Here is a 17264-nt window from a genome sequence, read left to right on the forward strand (position 1 = left end):
CCGTTGTCAATGCCCCCCGCTCACCGGTGCAGCGATGGCCTCTCCAGCAACTCCCCCAACGGTCGGAGGAGGTGGGGGGGCCACGGTGGCAAAAGTTGCTCCCTTCCTATCGGCTCGCTAGACGCCTAAAGGAACGGTACTTTCCCTCGTTTCCTCTTTTTCTTTTGACCATGTCCTCTCACATGTCACGCCCAGAAATTCCCGAATAGAATTCCAAGCAGAATGTGCATTAAAATCCCCGTCCAAGACCAGCCGGGGTACACAAACGACAATGTTGACATACAGATCCACGTCTTACAAACATCATAAAGTCTTACATAAATGCAGCGGAAGAAAAGAAAGATAACAGGAGCTAAGCCTTGACTAAACTTTGACTAAACTGCAGCGGGAACACCACTCCACAGGCATCCTCGACGGCACGGACGAAGCCTACTCCTCAGAGAAACCTTCATCTGACCCGAACTCGAACTCTGGGGGTTAGGAAAAGTAGAGCAAGACTGAGTACTACCCACTGTACTCAGCAAGTCATACCGGAATAGGGGTATGATGCAGGGAAATCATCAAAGAAGAGCTGAAGTGGTTCATTTGCATAAAGCGAGCATTTATAAACAGAGATTGAAAGATTTAAACAGTTGTAATAATTAATTAATATTAACTGTCCACTGTCCAACGCTAACCCACGTTGCGACAGGCCCAACCATCCACCTAAACTATCCAAATTAAAGGATTACACTAAGGTGAAACTAATCACGGTGAATCTGGTTGACCGCCCATAACCGCGGGCACGGCTATTCGAATAGTTTTACTCTGATCAGAGGTGTACAACTGTACCCACAAGACACAGCCCCACGACACGTTTCCGTGCGCCGACATGTCACCACGACATACCGGAAAGAGGCCGTGACAGGACCATTCGCATAACCCCCTCTAACCAAGCACACCACACCTCAGGTTTCACCCCCACTCCTCGCAAGGCAGCGGGCAGTCCCCTCTCGTGCCTAGGTGAATCCGGAAGCCGCATAGGCCGTCGCAGGGCCCATCCAAACTCCATCACGCCCACCCTTGCCTGGATGCGTCGGCTAGAGGAAAGCTACACTACAAGCCCAGCCGTTGCCCACGCTGGCTTGTGGTAAGTACGATAAGTTCTTCCAGGGCATCCCGCGAACCGGTCCTTAACTGCCATGGGTGCGACCAGCAAAACCATGCACCCACAGCCCACCATGTGATTCATTTTAATTAACCAACACCAGAGCGGTGGTACTAATCCGACATTATCATTAGAACCAACAGTCTAAACATTAATATGATTTTCCCCATTGTGAACTAGTTGAACTAAGCATGGCTAAGCAATTCCTAGTCCAAACTCTAATCATGTTATAACCCCAAGCTAACAAAGGAGCATGATATCCAAAAACATGGCTGTAACAATAGGTAACCATCCCATAGTAATGTTATAAAACAATGCAATATTTGAAAGAAAACAATAGAGCATTTGCACTATAGGATCAACATGTTCGAGTGACAAGCATGACTTGCCTTGCTCTGCTGCTGGAGGAACCTCGGCGACTATCTCGAAGTACACCGGAGCGTCGGAGGAATCGGAATCTAGCGACACACAAAGCAAACATTGCAAACAGGCTATAAGACTACTGAAACAGGGAACAAAACCATTTTTAATGTATTCTACACATTTTTCTTGATTTACTGAGACTTGAATGGGCTTAAACAGAGCTCGGATGAATTAGTTATGAATTTTAGAAGATTCACTGTGTTTATTACTATAAAAGAAAAACCTTAAATCATTTATTGCGCAATATATTCCAGGGCTGACGTCAGCACGGGGGGGGGGGGGGTGCGGCGCTGACAAGCGGGGCCCGCATGTCAGCGGCGCACGGGTGGCCGGTCTACCGTGGACCGGGACCACGCGGGTGATCCACCGCCGGTCCACGGGATCGACGGCCCGGATCGGCCCGGGGCCGATCGGACGGTGCGGCGGCGGCCAGGCTAGGCTCGGCTCGGCACAAAGCCGGCCGAGCGGTCACGGTGACGGCGCGCGCACGCGCACGCGCGTTGCCGACGACGGCAAACGCCGGCGGAGACGGCGGCGCAAGGCGCCGAAGGGCGGTGATGCTAAAGCGACGACTAACGGGCGGCGGCGCTAAAGCGGCGGCTAGGAGGGAGAGGGAGGGGAAAAAAAAAGGGAGGGGGTGCCTCACCGAGGGTGGCCGGCGCGGAGGAAGACGATGGCGAACGGCGACGGCAAGCCACGGGAGGACGACGTCGGCGGGCGGACGAGCTTCGGGGTGCCCTAAGGAAGGAGAAGAGAGGGATTAGAGAGAGGGAGATGGACCACGGCGACCGGAAACCATGGCCGAAGGCGGCGGTGGAGGTGGTGCTCACCCGAATGCGAGGGAACGAGGGCTCCGGCGACGAACCTCGACGGAGGAGGGGTGGACGGGGAGGATCTCGGCCACGCGAACCCGACGGCGGCGACGGCGCGGCCTGGCGGCAACCCTAACGGCGGCTAGCGGCGGCCGGAGTAGCGGAAAAGGCGGCGGCAAGGGGTTGCACGGCGCGGGAGCGATGGGAGGCTCGAGAGAGTGCGGCGAAATGGGGAAAAAGTGAGAGGGGGCGACGGCGATGCTTAAATAGGGGGAGAGGGAACCGGACGTGGCCGGGAGAGGCGGGAATCGCCGGCCGACGTGGGGAGTGGGGGAGGAGAGAGAGGCGGGATTCGAAAATCGAATCCCGGCCATCTCGGGCGCGGGCGCGAGCGGGAGAGGGAGAGGAGTGGGCGCGGGAGACGCGGCGCACGCGCGGGCGTGGTCTACGTGGCCCGGAGGAGGCAGAGACGAGGGCGCGGCGGCGGTTGCGGGCGCGACGGCGCGAGCGAGATCGGCGGGAGGTGGGGGAAGGACCCGACAGGTGGGCCCCACCTGTCGGCGACCCCGAGAGAGGAGGCGGCGGGGCGGCCTGGCTGGGCCTCGGCCTGCGGCCGGCCCAGCAAGGAGGAGGGGAGGAAGGAGGGAATGGGCCGGCGGCCCATTCGAAAAAAAAAGAGGAAAAAGAGAGGAAAAAGAAAAAGAAAAAGGAAAAAGGATTTTCCCTGGAATTAAAATATTGCTTGCTCAATTTTAATTGGTTAAAATTATTTCTAGAGCTCTGAAAATTCCACTAAAATCCTGTTAATGAATTTCGACATGTAGAACTCAAGGAAAAAAATCCACATGTCAAATTCGATTATTATTTGCATTACTTTCTTAGGGTTTTCTCCTGATTTCACCTGCATTTTCTTAGGGTCATTTATAAAAATTACAATTTTGGCTTGGGAGGAAAACTTCGGGGTGTGACATCACATGATGAAGCAATGGCATCCAGACAGGTGGCATCTCCTTTTGTCTCTTATGATACCATGGATCCCATGTTGCTCGAAGCTGATCTTCTGGATGCTTCGATTCGAGGGCCTCTCCCCATGCCCCCCCTCTCCGGTGGGCCGCCCTCCCTCTCTGGGCCGTCTCCCTTCTCCGGGCTGATGAGCCGCGTTGGTGCCACGATGCCTTCCCTCACCGTGGGCTTGTCAGCCGCCACTGTTCCTTCCATTGGCTCATTGGCCGCCGCTACCGACTCGTCAGCTGCCACTACTGGCTCACTGACTGGCTCGTCGATCACCGCGGCCGTCTGCTCTGCCGGCTCGACAGTGACGACCATCGGCGTTCCCGCCGTTGTCTTCGCCACCTCGTCCATCGCTAGACCCCTTGTCGACACCCGAGACTTCGTCGTCGGCCAAGCTCCGCAGTGGGCCACCTCCTGTGCTGCCCGCACATCGCCGCTGTCGTTGTGCTCTCCTCCACCGCCAGTCTCCTTGTCAAGGTTGGTGGCGGCGACCGCTGCGGTCTGTGCGCCCAGCACGTTGCCGCCACCGTTGGTGTCGCCGGGCCTCTCTTCGCCTTGGTCTGTGTGTGTGCGCCTTGCACGTCACCGCCACCATCACAGTCTCTCCCGTCACCGAGATCGGTGGTGGCGCTTGACGTGGCCTCGTTGCTGCCGCCGCCTCGCTATCCTCCACAGCCAACGCCGCCAGCCCTCTCCTTGTCGAGGCCGATGAGGGACGCTGCGGTATGCATGCCCCCACCTCTGCCGGCCCTCTCCTCGCCGAGGCAAGTTCCAGCCGCTGCGGTCTGCGTGCCCTTGCCTTTGTCGGCCTTGTCCTCGCTAGGCTGCGTGTCCTCGGCTCCTCGCCCTGCCGCCGCGATCTCTCCCATCACCGAAGTCGGTGGAGGTGGTCGCCATTTCACCCTCCCCATTGGCCGGCAACAATTTAATTGAGCCGGTAGTAGGGACAGCACCGGCTTCCCTGGCCTCGGCTCTCCCCACCCTTTCCTGCCTAAAGGCGCCGTCAAGATGGGTAGCTGCCACGGGGTACCGGCCACGGCGGGGTCACCTCCTCTCTCGAGTCGGGTCCCACCAGCCGACTACTCTCTGCCACCGACCTTGTCCTTGCCACCGAAGGCTCCCTCGGTCTAGGGGATGGGGTTTTCTTCGACGTTCCGATGGTCGCCCTTGATCTTGACGGTCGCGCAGCTCCCTCTTTCGGTCGCCGAGAATGTCGCACTGCGTGCCTTCCTCACCAGTTGCTCCAGGTCTCTGCCTCCAGCTCTGCCCCCGCTGCTGCCGCCTCCGGCGCCTGCCGTTCTCACCGTGGGGGTAGTGCCAAAGCGTAGCAAGAGGATTGCGGCCAAGCTCACGCTTACCAGTTCGAGTGACACTACCTCACGCGTGCAGTCCCTCCCTTCGGATCACATCATGTCCTGTCTTCGCTCTTCTCCAGCTCCCTGCGTCCGGCGCAAGCCGGAGTGTAGTGGGACCCCCTACCCCACCCTCCCTTGCAATAGGAGTGTTTTTCTTTCCTAGTAGCTTATCTTCCTTGTATTTGTTTTTTTTGTTTCTTTTTTCCTTGACCCCTGGCAACGGCTTTCTGACCGTGTGTGTTGCGTAATCAAACTATGATATCTTCTTTTAATATATTAACGTACAATCTTTTTGCACATTTACGAAAATGAAATGATTTGATTGAAATATTATGAAATGATTTGAGAACGATGATTTAGCATACGAGGAAGCGTGGTGATGGTGGGGGATGGGGAAGACCCGGGCTCCACGAGGAGGGGCGAACGCCGTGGCGGCGGTGGCAGATGGGCGGGCCGTCGCGTCGTCCTCAACGCGAGCGACACCGTACCGTACCTCCCCGCTAGCTCCGTCGCTGGCCATCGCCTCGTCTCATGTGTTGTCGCGACCACGAGCCCTCGCGCGCGTCGCATCGCATCACCGCCGCGCCGCGCCGCCACCGTCCTCTCCGCTCCGCTCCGGCCCAACGAGATGACCGAGCCGCGTTAGGCCGGCCCGGCCCATCTATCTCCCAGCTCGCCCGGTCCTTCTGCCATATCCATCCGTTCGATCGATGGATCGATCGATTGACGCGACGCGATCCGCCCGGTTCATTCGCGAGTTGGGTACTCCACTACACTACTCTGGTCCACGCGCCGCGAGAACTACTCGATCGATCGCCTCCTCCCCCGCGCCGCAGCGCTCACGCCTATATAAACAAACCACTCGCCGCGCCGCATCAGTCGTAACCACCCACCACCCCCCAGCTGAGCTGATCAGCCATCCCTCCCATCTCTTTTCCTCCGCCGCGCCGAGAAAGAATTGAAGCATGATCTCCCCGGACGCGGCTCGCAACGTCGTCGGCATCATCGGCAATGTCATCTCCTTCGGCCTCTTCCTCGCCCCCGTGTAATTAAGTTCTTCTAATCAAGCCGATCGATCGACCATCTCTCTCTGCATGCAGGATAGGATACAATACAACAAATTCTGAAATTCATTTCTGGTTGTGTGTATATATGTATGCAGGCCGACGTTCTGGAGGATCTGCAAGAGGAAGGACGTGGAGGAGTTCAAGGCGGACCCATACCTAGCGACGCTGCTCAACTGCATGCTCTGGGTGTTCTACGGCATTCCCGTTGTCCACCCCAACAGTATCCTCGTCGTCACCATCAACGGCATCGGCCTCCTCGTCGAGGGCACCTACCTCCTCATCTTCTTCCTCTACTCCCCCAACAAGAAACGCGTACGTCGATCGATCCATGATCTGTTCATTATTTCCTTCCTCGATCTATACATTAATCTTTATCATGATCTAATTAACCCGTACCATTGATCATATCATCGATCGTGCAGCTGAGGATGTGTGCTGTGCTGGGCGTGGAGTTGGTGTTCATGTTGGCGGTGATTCTGGGTGTGCTGCTGGGCGCGCACACCCACGAGAAGCGCTCCATGATTGTCGGTATCCTCTGCGTCTTCTTCGGCTCCATCATGTACTTCTCCCCTCTCACTATCATGGTACGTATGTCCTCCTTTCCTTTCTCCCATCTGTATCTTCTCCAAGTAATTACGAATTTTCTTTCTTATACTGTTATTAATGCCCACGGTAATGTCGTGGATTATTTGTGGATAATGATCTGGTTGGACGTACGGTCCGAGGTGATTAGTAATAGTAAGTATGCAGATTATGTAATTTTGCGGCTGTTAATCTGCATGGATTTGCGGGGCCCACATGTCTGTCAGTGGTTACTATACTGTTGTGTTGCCTTGTGTGGATGGTCGTTTGATAGGTTATAATCCACTTACTAAGGACATGTACAAAGATAGAGTCAGATATAAGCTCTACGTTATAGAGACTAGCATTCTACAATAGTTAGAGACAATATGGTCTCAATCATTAATGTATCAAAATATTTTTTCTTACTTTTCTTTCCTTTCTTTCACCACCATGCAACAAAATTTGCTCTAATAAATGCTAAGAGTTAACTCTGAGCTGTTGTCATGCATAACAACCATACTCATTTCTTTTTCTTCCATGTCATCAAATTTACTTGCATGACAATAGAGAGAGATCACTAATAAACACCGTTGTACATGCCCTAATTTTGTGGGACTCACTGTTTAGATAGGTCCAAGTTTTTTTTTTTCTGGAACATTTGAGAGAGGAGAGATTGGCAACTTAATTGTCCAGGTTGTTTTCTGTTGCTTACCTCCTACTGGTGATTACCCAGGGGTTGCTGTCATCTTTAATACTTGTTGCATGATCTAGACATAAAAAAAGGTAGGTATCCATCATCATCTGCTGAAGATTTTGCATTCTACTCAGGGCAGGTGACTCATCAGGTTGTGTTTGGGGGCATTGAAGCATTCACAATCTGTGAGCATTTGCAGTTGGTTCTTGATTTGATCCTTCTGTACATATCCTTGCACAAAAGGAGAAAGCCAACTTTGGAACTAGAACTTGCATCTTCCGAACCATCAGCCATGTGTTAATTTGCCAGATGTGTGCAAGTTAATTCCCCCACCTTAGTTACACAGGACAACAAAATCGACGTGCACTCATGTACAATAGTGTCTAATAACGGGCTCTCTTCGTTGTCATGCAAGTAAATTCGGTGACATGGAAGAAAGATAGGGAAGGAATGAGAAGCATCGTTGCTACGCATGACAACGGTTCAGAGTCGACTCTTAGCATTTATTAATAAAAAATTTGTTGCATGTGGGTGTAGAAAAGGAAAGAAGTATAATAAAAAAATTATTTAGTGCATTAATGGTTTAGAAATCTTATTTTCTCTATTGTTGTAGGAGGATAGTCTCTAATGACATTAATTAGTACCAGAGAACTCATATTAGACTCTACCTCTGTACATGCCCTTATATACCAGCTGAATTCGTCAACAAATTTATTGGGTACCTATCCTAATTAAATTAGATAGGTACCCATCTCTACTCAGCATGTTACTATATCTGCTTATCAATCTAGCCCTTGCATTCCATACATGATCTTCAAATGAGGTGTGTGTGTGGTTATGTGTTAATATATATGATTCCATCTTAATTTCTAGCTAGCTAGGATCATTAATCAATATAAGATTTTTATCTAACAAGATTAATTGTGATTATTATCACTGCAGGGGAAAGTGATAAAGACGAAGAGCGTGGAGTACATGCCGTTCTTCCTGTCGCTGGTGTGCTTCCTCAACGGCGTCTGCTGGACGGCCTACGCGCTCATCCGCTTTGACATCTACGTGACCATCCCCAATGGTCTCGGCGCCCTCTTCGGCGCCATCCAGCTCATTCTCTATGCTTGCTACTACCGGACCACACCTAAGAAGACCAAGGCCGCCAAGGACGTCGAGATGCCCTCCGTCGTTGTCTCCGGCACCGGCGCCGCCGCCGCTGCCGGTGGCGGTAACACCGGCGGCGGCAGCGTCTCCGTCACCGTCGAGCGATGAGCTGAACTGAGCTAGCAAAGCCGTCGTCGTACGTGATTTCGACCGTCATATCGATCATATATCCTCTGAAATGTCGAGTGGTTTTTAGCTCAGAGCGTGTGTCATCGTGGTTTCCCGTAGTAGTGAAAGGACTTGATTTCACATGCAGCTCATGCATGCATGTAATTTAGTCATAATTATATATTATGCCGAGATAATGAGACCATGCTACCCTGTGCTTTGGTTTTGGTTGGTGTCGTGATCACGATGGCGTTGTTAATTTGTCTCTTTGCTTCGCCTTGCTGTGTGCCACCTCGTTTACTATACTGGTCAAAAGTTCGACACTGGTTAGGCTAATAAGCTGTCCATGGATCTTCAGTACGGCTTTAATTTGCTTTTTCATCTGCAACGTGTGTGCAGGTTATTGTCGCAACACAGCGAATCTTTTACTCTCATCACCTACTTAATTAGACGATCGAAGAATTGAATTGGGTCAATAATTAATGTGGAGGATTTTGGCAGTAGAAGACCTGTTGCAATCGAAAGGGAGATCAGGCGTGTCCAGGTGCTAGCTAGATTGAAAAGGACCGGTGCAGAGGAGCAGTATGTGCTGTGGGCTCATTCTTTCTTTTCCTTGGGTCTCTTGCGTGCCTTAAGCAAATTATTCAGCAGCCGAATTCGGATCATCTTGGTGTTGTACGTACAAAAGACTGAACAAAAAACAAGAGGAATCTAGTCAAAAATATGTATTTCTATAAGTGCCGAAAGTACTTGTTTAGTCAGAGAGCCCATAGATAACGCTAGAAGCCTAAAACCAAATTCAGAGTTTTCCTTAAAAAGGTTCACATGATATAAAGCAGGTAGAACGTCAGTCTAATGACACAAACAACAGCAGTTGCTCAACCTTGCACGACTCGGAGGGAAGCCATCAATTAATCTAACTATGCACACTGCTTGCCAAAATATGTGGGTCATTTTTGAGACCTGATCACCAGTCTAATACTCTAATGCACCCTCTTATAAAATAATAAAACTAGTTCCCAAATAAACTAGTCTCCTCTCTACACTCTGGCCAATAAAAAAAATTTATCGTCCAATGGTACCTGCTGGTACCAAATCCCCGATCAAACGGCTGTCAGAGTTTGGTATCGCGATGTCACCCTGAAAATTATGAATCTTTCGAAAACTTTCTTTCATGCTGGTATGTTTTGGATTTTCCTTTTCTTTCCTGTTGTGCCAGTGCCAAATTAAGATCAACAAAGGAATTGAATTTAAATTCTAAATTCATCTATGAATTTAGAATAATATTTATTAAAGAACCTTGGTTATCAAATAATGTAATTTTAAGAAAATATTTGAAAACAAAAGCAAATACTAATTATCTTCCTAATCTCTCCTTTCTATGAATTAATATTTCTTTAAATAATTATTTTGCAAATGAAAGGAAACTAATAAATTATGTTCTAAAAACCTCTTTATGAAATTGAGCCCTTTAAGAAGCTAATTATAAAGCTTTTCATAAAAGTTCAGTTTGGCTCCCTACAAAGCCTAGCTCAGCCCGGTCCAAACCCTCTTTCCCCTCACACCCTAAGTCCATCTTTCCCTTTCTCCCTTTCCTTCCTCCCCAACCCGGCCCACCGAGCCGGCCACCACCCGCCTCGATCCCCTTCTCCCTCCTCGCGCCGTTCGACCGCCGCTGCCCAAGCCGTTCGTCCTGCTGCTTCCGCCGCATCCATCCTGGTGAGTGAGCACACCCTCCGCCACCGCCGCCTGCACCGATCCCCATCCAAACGCGCGAGCGAGCGAGGCGAGCAGTGTCGCCGTCGTTCGTCCTGCTGCTTCCGCCGCATCAGTTACGCGCATCCTCTTTCCCATCTCTCTCTGTCTCTACCCACGCACTTTTTTTTTCTCGAATTCGCGTTAACCCTAGCTTCTGTTGTAGTAGAAATTTGCCTTAAACTTAATGCTAATACAGTAACAGTTTTGATGGTTCCCAAAAAGATTGGGGGGTTCAACTGAACCCCAATGTCCCATGTTAGCGATCCGCCACTGATGCATAGGAGGTGTTTGTGGAAATGATAGTAAGGGAGGTCTTCTTTGTGACCCACGTCAGAGGGCAGTACTGCAGAGGAGACTCATCCAGTGTGTATGGGGGTATTGTGGTCTGGGATAAAAGCAAGTGGATTCGATACGTAGTTTTGCACCTGCTGTCTTGAATGTTTCTGACGGCGAGTTGAGTGATTGCCTGATTCGTGCCAAACAGAATTTTACAAAGTGCTATCTGATAGGTTGAAGAAAGCACACTTCAGTGGAGTTTACATTGTCTAAGAGTGTTCCATCTGGTTACTGAAAGGGTAGTTTACTTATTTGAGGGTACGAAGCATGCCAACTCGATTACTTTGGTATACCTGTCCTTTGAAGTTGTATGGCTTGTATCCAATGGTTTAGCCTGATTTAGTTGTTTGATGAGTTAATTAGTAGTTGAATGAGAACATTGCTATAGACAGGCCTTGCGACGATATTTTCAGGCATTCTGTTGGAAAATATTGTATGTTCCAGTACTCAACCTGGAGCTGTTCTGTTTCTGACTTTGTGCAACCTCAAGAAGCCCATATTCTGTTGGTATCTTGATAGCTCTCTCTTTCATGGTCATTTGGAAAATATTGTATGTTCCAGTACTCAACCTGGAGCTGTACTGTTTCTGACTTTGTGCAACCTCTAGAAGCTCATATTCTGTTGGTATCTTGATAGTTCTCTCTTATATGGTCATTGTGTATCATTTGCATGTGAATAGTATTGTGATTTCCTGAAGAAACCACTCCTATAATGTTGCTTATTTAATTGTCAAACTTCATGGTGATGCAAATATTTTTGCCTTTCTGTGTTGCTTCTATCTATGGCTGAAACTCGGCTTCACATGACATTTTAGAAATTTTATTTACATGGTTTTTTGTTCCCAATAAATTGGCTACTGTGAAGAACTGTGTGTATCTCTAACTGATTTGGTATTTTCTTTTCTAACACCAGCATCGACCAGTTGTAGGATGGATATTTTGTACCAATGTAAGGAGTTCTTAAAGATCCAGAAGTTCCGGCGTACGGCGTCCTATGCTGGATTCTACTGCTTCACTGCCCTAATGACCTATGCTTACACGAGCAATACGTATATTACTGTTGATCTATCCTTTCTTGTGTACTTGCAGAATTTTCTCACTTAGTTTTCTTCCCTGCCAATAATCTCTGAACTTATTGCAGGACAAGGGCTGGCATTTCTAGGGGCGACCAATTTTATGCCTCATATCCCGCTGGTACGGAGCTACTAACTGACACTGCAAAGGTATGAAAAACTGAAATATGTCTTGGTGCCGCTTTGTTATCATCTTAACAGGACGTGAATGCAAAGGAAGTGTCATTTAAAAAAAAATCAAGTCACTTGCTTCAGAAAGGTGATGTTTGATTTGATTTGGTGGTTTGCAGCTTTACAAGGCTGCATTAGGTAATTGTTTCGAAATAGATGACTGGGGTCCAATAGAGTTCTCTATCATGGCAAAACATTTTGATCGGCAAGGCAAACCACCATATGCGTATCATGCAGTAAGTAGCTGCCCACTTATCTTTCATTTACTGCACACTCAGCTTGCTAAACACTTGCAAATCTGCATTCTCTCGAAAACACATATATTCTTTTGGTTGTTAGGATCTAACTTTTCCCTGCTAAAATTGCAAGTTTTATGTGTACTTTCACTATGTTTTTCAGCAATACATGGCACACCTTCTCTCCCATGGGCAGCTCGATGGAAGTGGATAACTGCACGATGTGCTTAAACTTCCGGTTTGTCTTGTGATGAGATCTGGTGTAAACTGTAGCCCGTAAGTTATGGTAGCGTATTGTTGGTTTCATCATGACAATTAAATTTTACTAAGATGTTGTACAAAAGAGCTGCCTTGGTACGCTGTGAGTTCAGATGGCTCACGACAGTGAATCGCAGTGTTGAAAGCATAAATAGATTCTGGATTTTCAAGCTATGAGCCTATGAACCACTGCATTATGAACTTATTACTAGTGTCATTAATCCAAATGGTTCCTGAAAGAAATCATGACGTATCCTTTTCGGGAATACAAAGAAATGATTATGTCTGTTGAAGCATTAATACTGTTCAATTTGTTGAAGGGAACTCCTTGGGTAGCGGTGCTGGCACTGGTTTGTGTGCTTTTTATCTGGTCTCAGTCATGCACCTGTTTTTGGTTTGTATCCTGGATTTCTGAGATTTAGTCTCTCCGTCCCTCCCAAAATATAAAGTATTTTGTCTGTTCAGATTTGATTTGCAGTACTAGGATGTGTTTCATCTCTGTGCAAATGGCATGTTGGCTGTCTTCTGAATTTCACCTCATCTGTCCCATTTCTGGGACATATGTTGAAGAATGTGAAACCTGACGTCTTGTTACCCTGCCCTGAAGATGTTACCTCCCTTGAGGTGCAATGTTCAGATTGATATCTATTAACGCCGATATGAGCTGAATATGATTATCTCATGCTCCTTCCGTCCCATTATAAGTGCAGCCGTAAGTTTCTGTGCTAATATTTGACCTTTTTTTTATTTGAAAATTTTATGAAAAAAATTTAAAAGTTAAGTCACGCATAAAGTACTATAAATATTTTATCATCTAATAACAATAAAAATATTAATCATAAAAATATTTTAAATAAGACGGATGGTCAAAGTTGGACACTGAAACTCACAACTGCGCTTATTACGGAAGGGAGTAATTTCAAAATTTTGATACAAACTGAACCATCAAATTTCGCTGCAATCAGAATTTTAGTAGGGCAGAAAAACCCAAACAAACCCAAAAAACCCAAACAAGCCCAAACAAACATTCTACACTGATATGGTAACATGAAATGGGGAAAAAAAGTACAGGTAATTTTGTCGACGCTTGGAAAAAGAACAAAAATGGCATGCATCATCCATTTCCAAAGCTGGAGCAAGAATCACGCGCGTTGATGCAGCAGCAGCCGCCGCAGCAGCCCGAGGAACACGCGGCGCGCGCGACGCGGCCACCGGAACACGCGCGCCACGCGCGCGATGTCTAGTCTCGGAGCAGCGACACCGCCACGTATCTGGCGGCCTTGCTGTTGTTCGCCGCCGCGACGGCCTCGTCGACGGCGTCCGACGAGCGGCAGAGCAGCGCGGCGGTGGCCGCCGCCGGCTTCGCCTTGGCGCGGCGCGGCTGCGAGAGCCGCCGCCCGCGGCTGTCGTAGTGGATGGCGCCCGGGAAGCTGAGCGGCTCGCACCGCTCCCCCATCAGTATCGCCCGCCGCCACAGCCCTTCGCCACCACCGCCGCCACCGCCGTCGGGCTTCCCGGTCTCGCCACCACCGCCGCCGCCGCCCCGGCGGAGCAGGCGCGCGCGGAGGAGGCGGCGGGTGGCGCGCGACACGCGGCGCGCGCAGGCGGCCACGGCGCTGGACGCTTTGCTGAGGAGGCCGCCGGCCATTGATGTTGGTGGAGAGCGCCCCGCCGCGCCGTCGGCCTCCGCTGGTGTTGGAACTTCTGTACTCGAGTCTAGTAGTACAGGGCAATGCAGATTGCAAAGGAATAAATACATTTTTTTTCTTCTTCTTGGGAATTAATGCTTTTAAGGAGTAAATCTTTTTCCAATGAGAAAGGATACAAAAAAATTTGCATCATTATATATTGGCAGTATTTAATGCATGACTATCCTTGGGGTTGGAAGTTGGCAAAGAATTATCTGGCCCATATAAAATCTTTTGTTTGGAATGATAGTTTTGGCACAATTCAAATGCTTGGAAGTTACAGCAAACGCCTGATCATCCTTAACCAGCCTAAGAAGTGATCGTTTGCTGGTTACAAAATAAAGCCCTTCTTTCTTTGGATTGCAGAAGCTCATCAACATTGCACAGCTACCGTTATTTTCCTATCAAAAGAAACTGAAATGTATATCCCCTCCTGCATGTACAATGTGCAGTGTTTTAAAAAAAAATGTTGCCAACCAAAAACCGCTCACCAGTAGTTTCATCGATGACTGAGTGGTCATCAACAAAAACCAATGAAATTCATGCAAAATTTGTCAGAAAATTTGAATTTAATTTTGATTTTTGCAACACAGCAATGGACAACATATATGCTACTATTGCAAGGCTGCACCATACACGTCCTTATTGCAAAAAAAAAAAGGTGAAATGCATAGGCATGCGGCTGCATGTTTGCCGGGCAGGCCAAAATAGACCAACCAAATTTACTTAAGATTGAAAAATATATACAAATATAAAAAATTTTAAGTTCAACAAGAAGCTGTCGAAGTAATGGAAGTTGTCACGAGCAAAACCTCCCAAAAGAAAAAGATTACACTGAGGGACTACTCTCCTATACTTCAACCCCAGCTTCCTTCCAAATCGCCACTTCCTTTTGATTGAACCAACAGGAAACGGCTGAGCGCTGCTGGTTCTGAAACACACGCGCATAGGATTCCATACTACCATTCACGCTCTTACTGATTTGCAGGAACATTACCAGCTTCAATTATCCAACCCACGATCATACAAACTGCAGAAACACTTATTGGAACAGAGTATGATAAACACTTTAAGAAGTTATCGTAGGTAGTAATGAATTAGAATTTTATAGAAGTAATAATCATTTACAACAGCTGATGTGAACTGCACTTTGCATTCATGAACCAAGATAACCGTAACAGCCTTTTGATCAAATTCTACTACATCGTGTACTTCCAATAAACAACTGAAAACCAGGATCATTTCTACTATCCTCTTCTGTCGTCGTAGATAGATTCATGGTTCGATGATGAGTAAAATTTCTATTCTACAAGTGTCTGTACCAACTGTCGCGCAACAAAACCAAGTAAAATCCTCCTAAATTCAACCAGAAATCAAAAATATCCTAGAACAATTTGGAGTTCAGAGCATTGCAATGCTGTTACTATCTGATCTTCTTGTTCATGCTGCCGGCGAGCTCCCGCATTTGGAACCTCCAGAACATGAAGATGGCGAGCGCGACGCCGACGAAGACGAAGCCCACAACCATCTCCCCTTCGCCTTCCTTCTTCCACGACACCTCCTCGATCCGCCACGCCGCCGCCTTCTCCGCGTCCGCCGCCGCCACCAGCGCGTACACCCGCCTCCGCTCCCTCACCGCCACGGCCGCCACGGCGGCGGCGGCGCCGCCGTCCGGCTCGGCCTCGTCGCGCTCGGCGCACGACGACCACCCGTCGTTGCTGCCGACGAGGCGCAGCGTGGCGCCGCCGCCCACCGCCACCGTCCCGTCGCTCCGCACCGCCACCGCGGCCGGCGAGGGGGGCGTCAGGGCTCCCGACACGGCCCGCGCGGCGCCGTCCTCCATGTCGACGCGGAGGAGGCGGCCCGTGCTGGGCTGGCCCACGAGCAGGAACCCGCGGCTGACGTGCGCGGCGAGGGAGGCGAGCGGGTCGGGGCCGCCGTACGCCGGCGAGGGGGGGAGCGCCGCGAGGTCGCCGTCGGGGGACACCTTGTAGATCCGCGCGCCCACGGTGAGGAAGGCGGCGCCGGAGTGCGGGTCCACCGCGACGCCGCCCGGCGGCGCCGCGGGGTCAGGGAGCGTGGCGGAGAAGAGCCGCGCGTGGGGCCGCGGTGTGCGGAGGTCGTAGGCGGAGACGGAGCCCGGGGACGCCACGAGGAGGCGGCGGCGGCGGTCGTCGACGGCGACGGCGGAGGCGCCGCGGTGGGACGCGATCGACTCGGTGACCCCGGCGTCGGAGACGGAGAGGACGGCCTCGCCGCCGCCGGCGACGACGAAGTGCTGCGCCGTGGGGTCCCAGGCGAGGGAGGCGGGGGAGACGCCGCGGGCTGGGGTGAAGGTGATGACGTGGCGCGCGGAGGCGGAGGCGGCGGCGGCGGCGGCGAGGAGGAGGAGGAGAAGCGGGAGGAGGGAGGCGGCGGCCATCTTTGGATCGGATTGGATTGGATGCGTTCTGCTTCTGCGGAGATTCGTTTCGTTCCAAGGCCGAAGAAGCGAAGACGATTTGCGCCTCCTCCTTTGACTTATTTTCGTTTTCTTTTGTACGTATGAACTGGAAAAGGGTTGAACGACAGTATACTCGTTTTCTTTTGGTCTATCGCACAGGTGTAGAGGAGTACAAAATAAGCCGGCATATTTAAGAACGAAAAATAATTTATAAATAAAAATTTTATATACATGCTCTTAATAACCTAAAAGCAAATGCTAAAAAAATAAACTTTGATTAAAAAAACTTAAAACCAACTATAAATTTAAGGTAAAAAATTAAATTTTGGTTGATAAGCATAAGTATAAGCGAAAAGATGAAGTTGTCAATCAGATAACAAAGTGTTTGACATTTGAGGCCTGAGGAACTTTGGATGTGCTCTAAATTTTCGCTGTAGAGCAAGTTCAACAGTACTGCTAATGGTTGGCTTCAAAAATATTCATGTTAACAATAGAGTAAACTAGTAAAAAAATAGTAGATATAATAGTTTAGCTGTTGATAAGCTACACACAAATATCCATAAAACTACATTTAATATTTTAATCTAACTTTCACATTGCTCTTTCTTTCCGGTTGTTCTTGTCCACTCATTCATCCCCGTTTACTATTCTTTCTCTATCAGCACTTCACAATGAAGACATCGACCCCAGCAATACTTGAGCGGCAGCCGTCGTGGAGCGCGTGTGCAGCAGGCAATAAATTAGTCACTGGTTTATCTGCTCTCTTCATTATTCCTCTCCAGCTCAGCTTATAATCTCATGTGGAACAAAAATCGTTATTGTTTGGACTACTATTTGTACCTGCTCTAACATGCATACCACGTAATGTTTCGGAGATGGGTCTCTTTATCTCTATACCCTCCTATTCAATGGACTATTTATCCGCTATGCTGCTGTAATGGAACAATAGAATAAGTCTTCACATTG

The 17264-nt window shown here is 49.3% G+C and overlaps 4 protein-coding genes across 7 annotated transcripts; 2 read left to right on the plus strand and 2 right to left on the minus strand.

Moving 5' to 3' along the window:
• Positions 1 to 5673: 5673 nt before the first annotated feature.
• Positions 5674 to 8603, plus strand: LOC134336364 (bidirectional sugar transporter SWEET6). The gene is made up of 4 exons (NM_001428074.1): positions 5674 to 5793; positions 5911 to 6127; positions 6238 to 6399; positions 8016 to 8603. Exons 1-4 carry the CDS (start codon positions 5714 to 5716, stop codon positions 8334 to 8336), a joined length of 780 nt encoding a protein of 259 aa, NP_001415003.1. The 5' UTR covers positions 5674 to 5713; the 3' UTR covers positions 8337 to 8603.
• A 1338-nt stretch (positions 8604 to 9941) lies between these two features.
• On the plus strand, positions 9942 to 12341 carry LOC9268014 (uncharacterized). Of its 4 annotated transcripts, none has more exons than XM_015773092.3 (5): positions 9942 to 10167; positions 11343 to 11478; positions 11571 to 11652; positions 11793 to 11909; positions 12073 to 12341. In XM_015773092.3, the coding sequence occupies exons 2-5, from the start codon at positions 11360 to 11362 to the stop codon at positions 12121 to 12123; spliced, it is 369 nt and encodes a 122-aa protein (XP_015628578.1). In that variant the 5' UTR covers positions 9942 to 10167; positions 11343 to 11359; the 3' UTR covers positions 12124 to 12341. The 4 variants fall into 4 exon arrangements, with proteins under 4 accessions (XP_015628578.1, XP_015628732.1, XP_015628656.1 ...); XM_015773246.3 differs by having other exon boundaries at positions 11353 to 11478; XM_015773170.3 differs by having other exon boundaries at positions 9942 to 10055.
• A 698-nt stretch (positions 12342 to 13039) lies between these two features.
• LOC107278648 (uncharacterized) lies at positions 13040 to 13893 on the minus strand. Its single transcript, XM_015772978.3, has one exon. The coding sequence runs from the start codon at positions 13813 to 13815 to the stop codon at positions 13408 to 13410; it is 408 nt and encodes a 135-aa protein (XP_015628464.2). The 5' UTR covers positions 13816 to 13893; the 3' UTR covers positions 13040 to 13407.
• Positions 13894 to 14938: 1045 nt separating this feature from the next.
• On the minus strand, positions 14939 to 16315 carry LOC4324215 (uncharacterized). The gene has a single exon (XM_015772875.3). The coding sequence runs from the start codon at positions 16275 to 16277 to the stop codon at positions 15279 to 15281; it is 999 nt and encodes a 332-aa protein (XP_015628361.1). The 5' UTR covers positions 16278 to 16315; the 3' UTR covers positions 14939 to 15278.
• Between the last annotated feature and the right edge of the window lie 949 nt (positions 16316 to 17264).

The sequence above is a fragment of the Oryza sativa genome, chromosome 1 (genome assembly GCF_034140825.1).
Source record: "Oryza sativa Japonica Group chromosome 1, ASM3414082v1".
Classification (NCBI taxonomy): domain Eukaryota; kingdom Viridiplantae; phylum Streptophyta; class Magnoliopsida; order Poales; family Poaceae; genus Oryza; species Oryza sativa.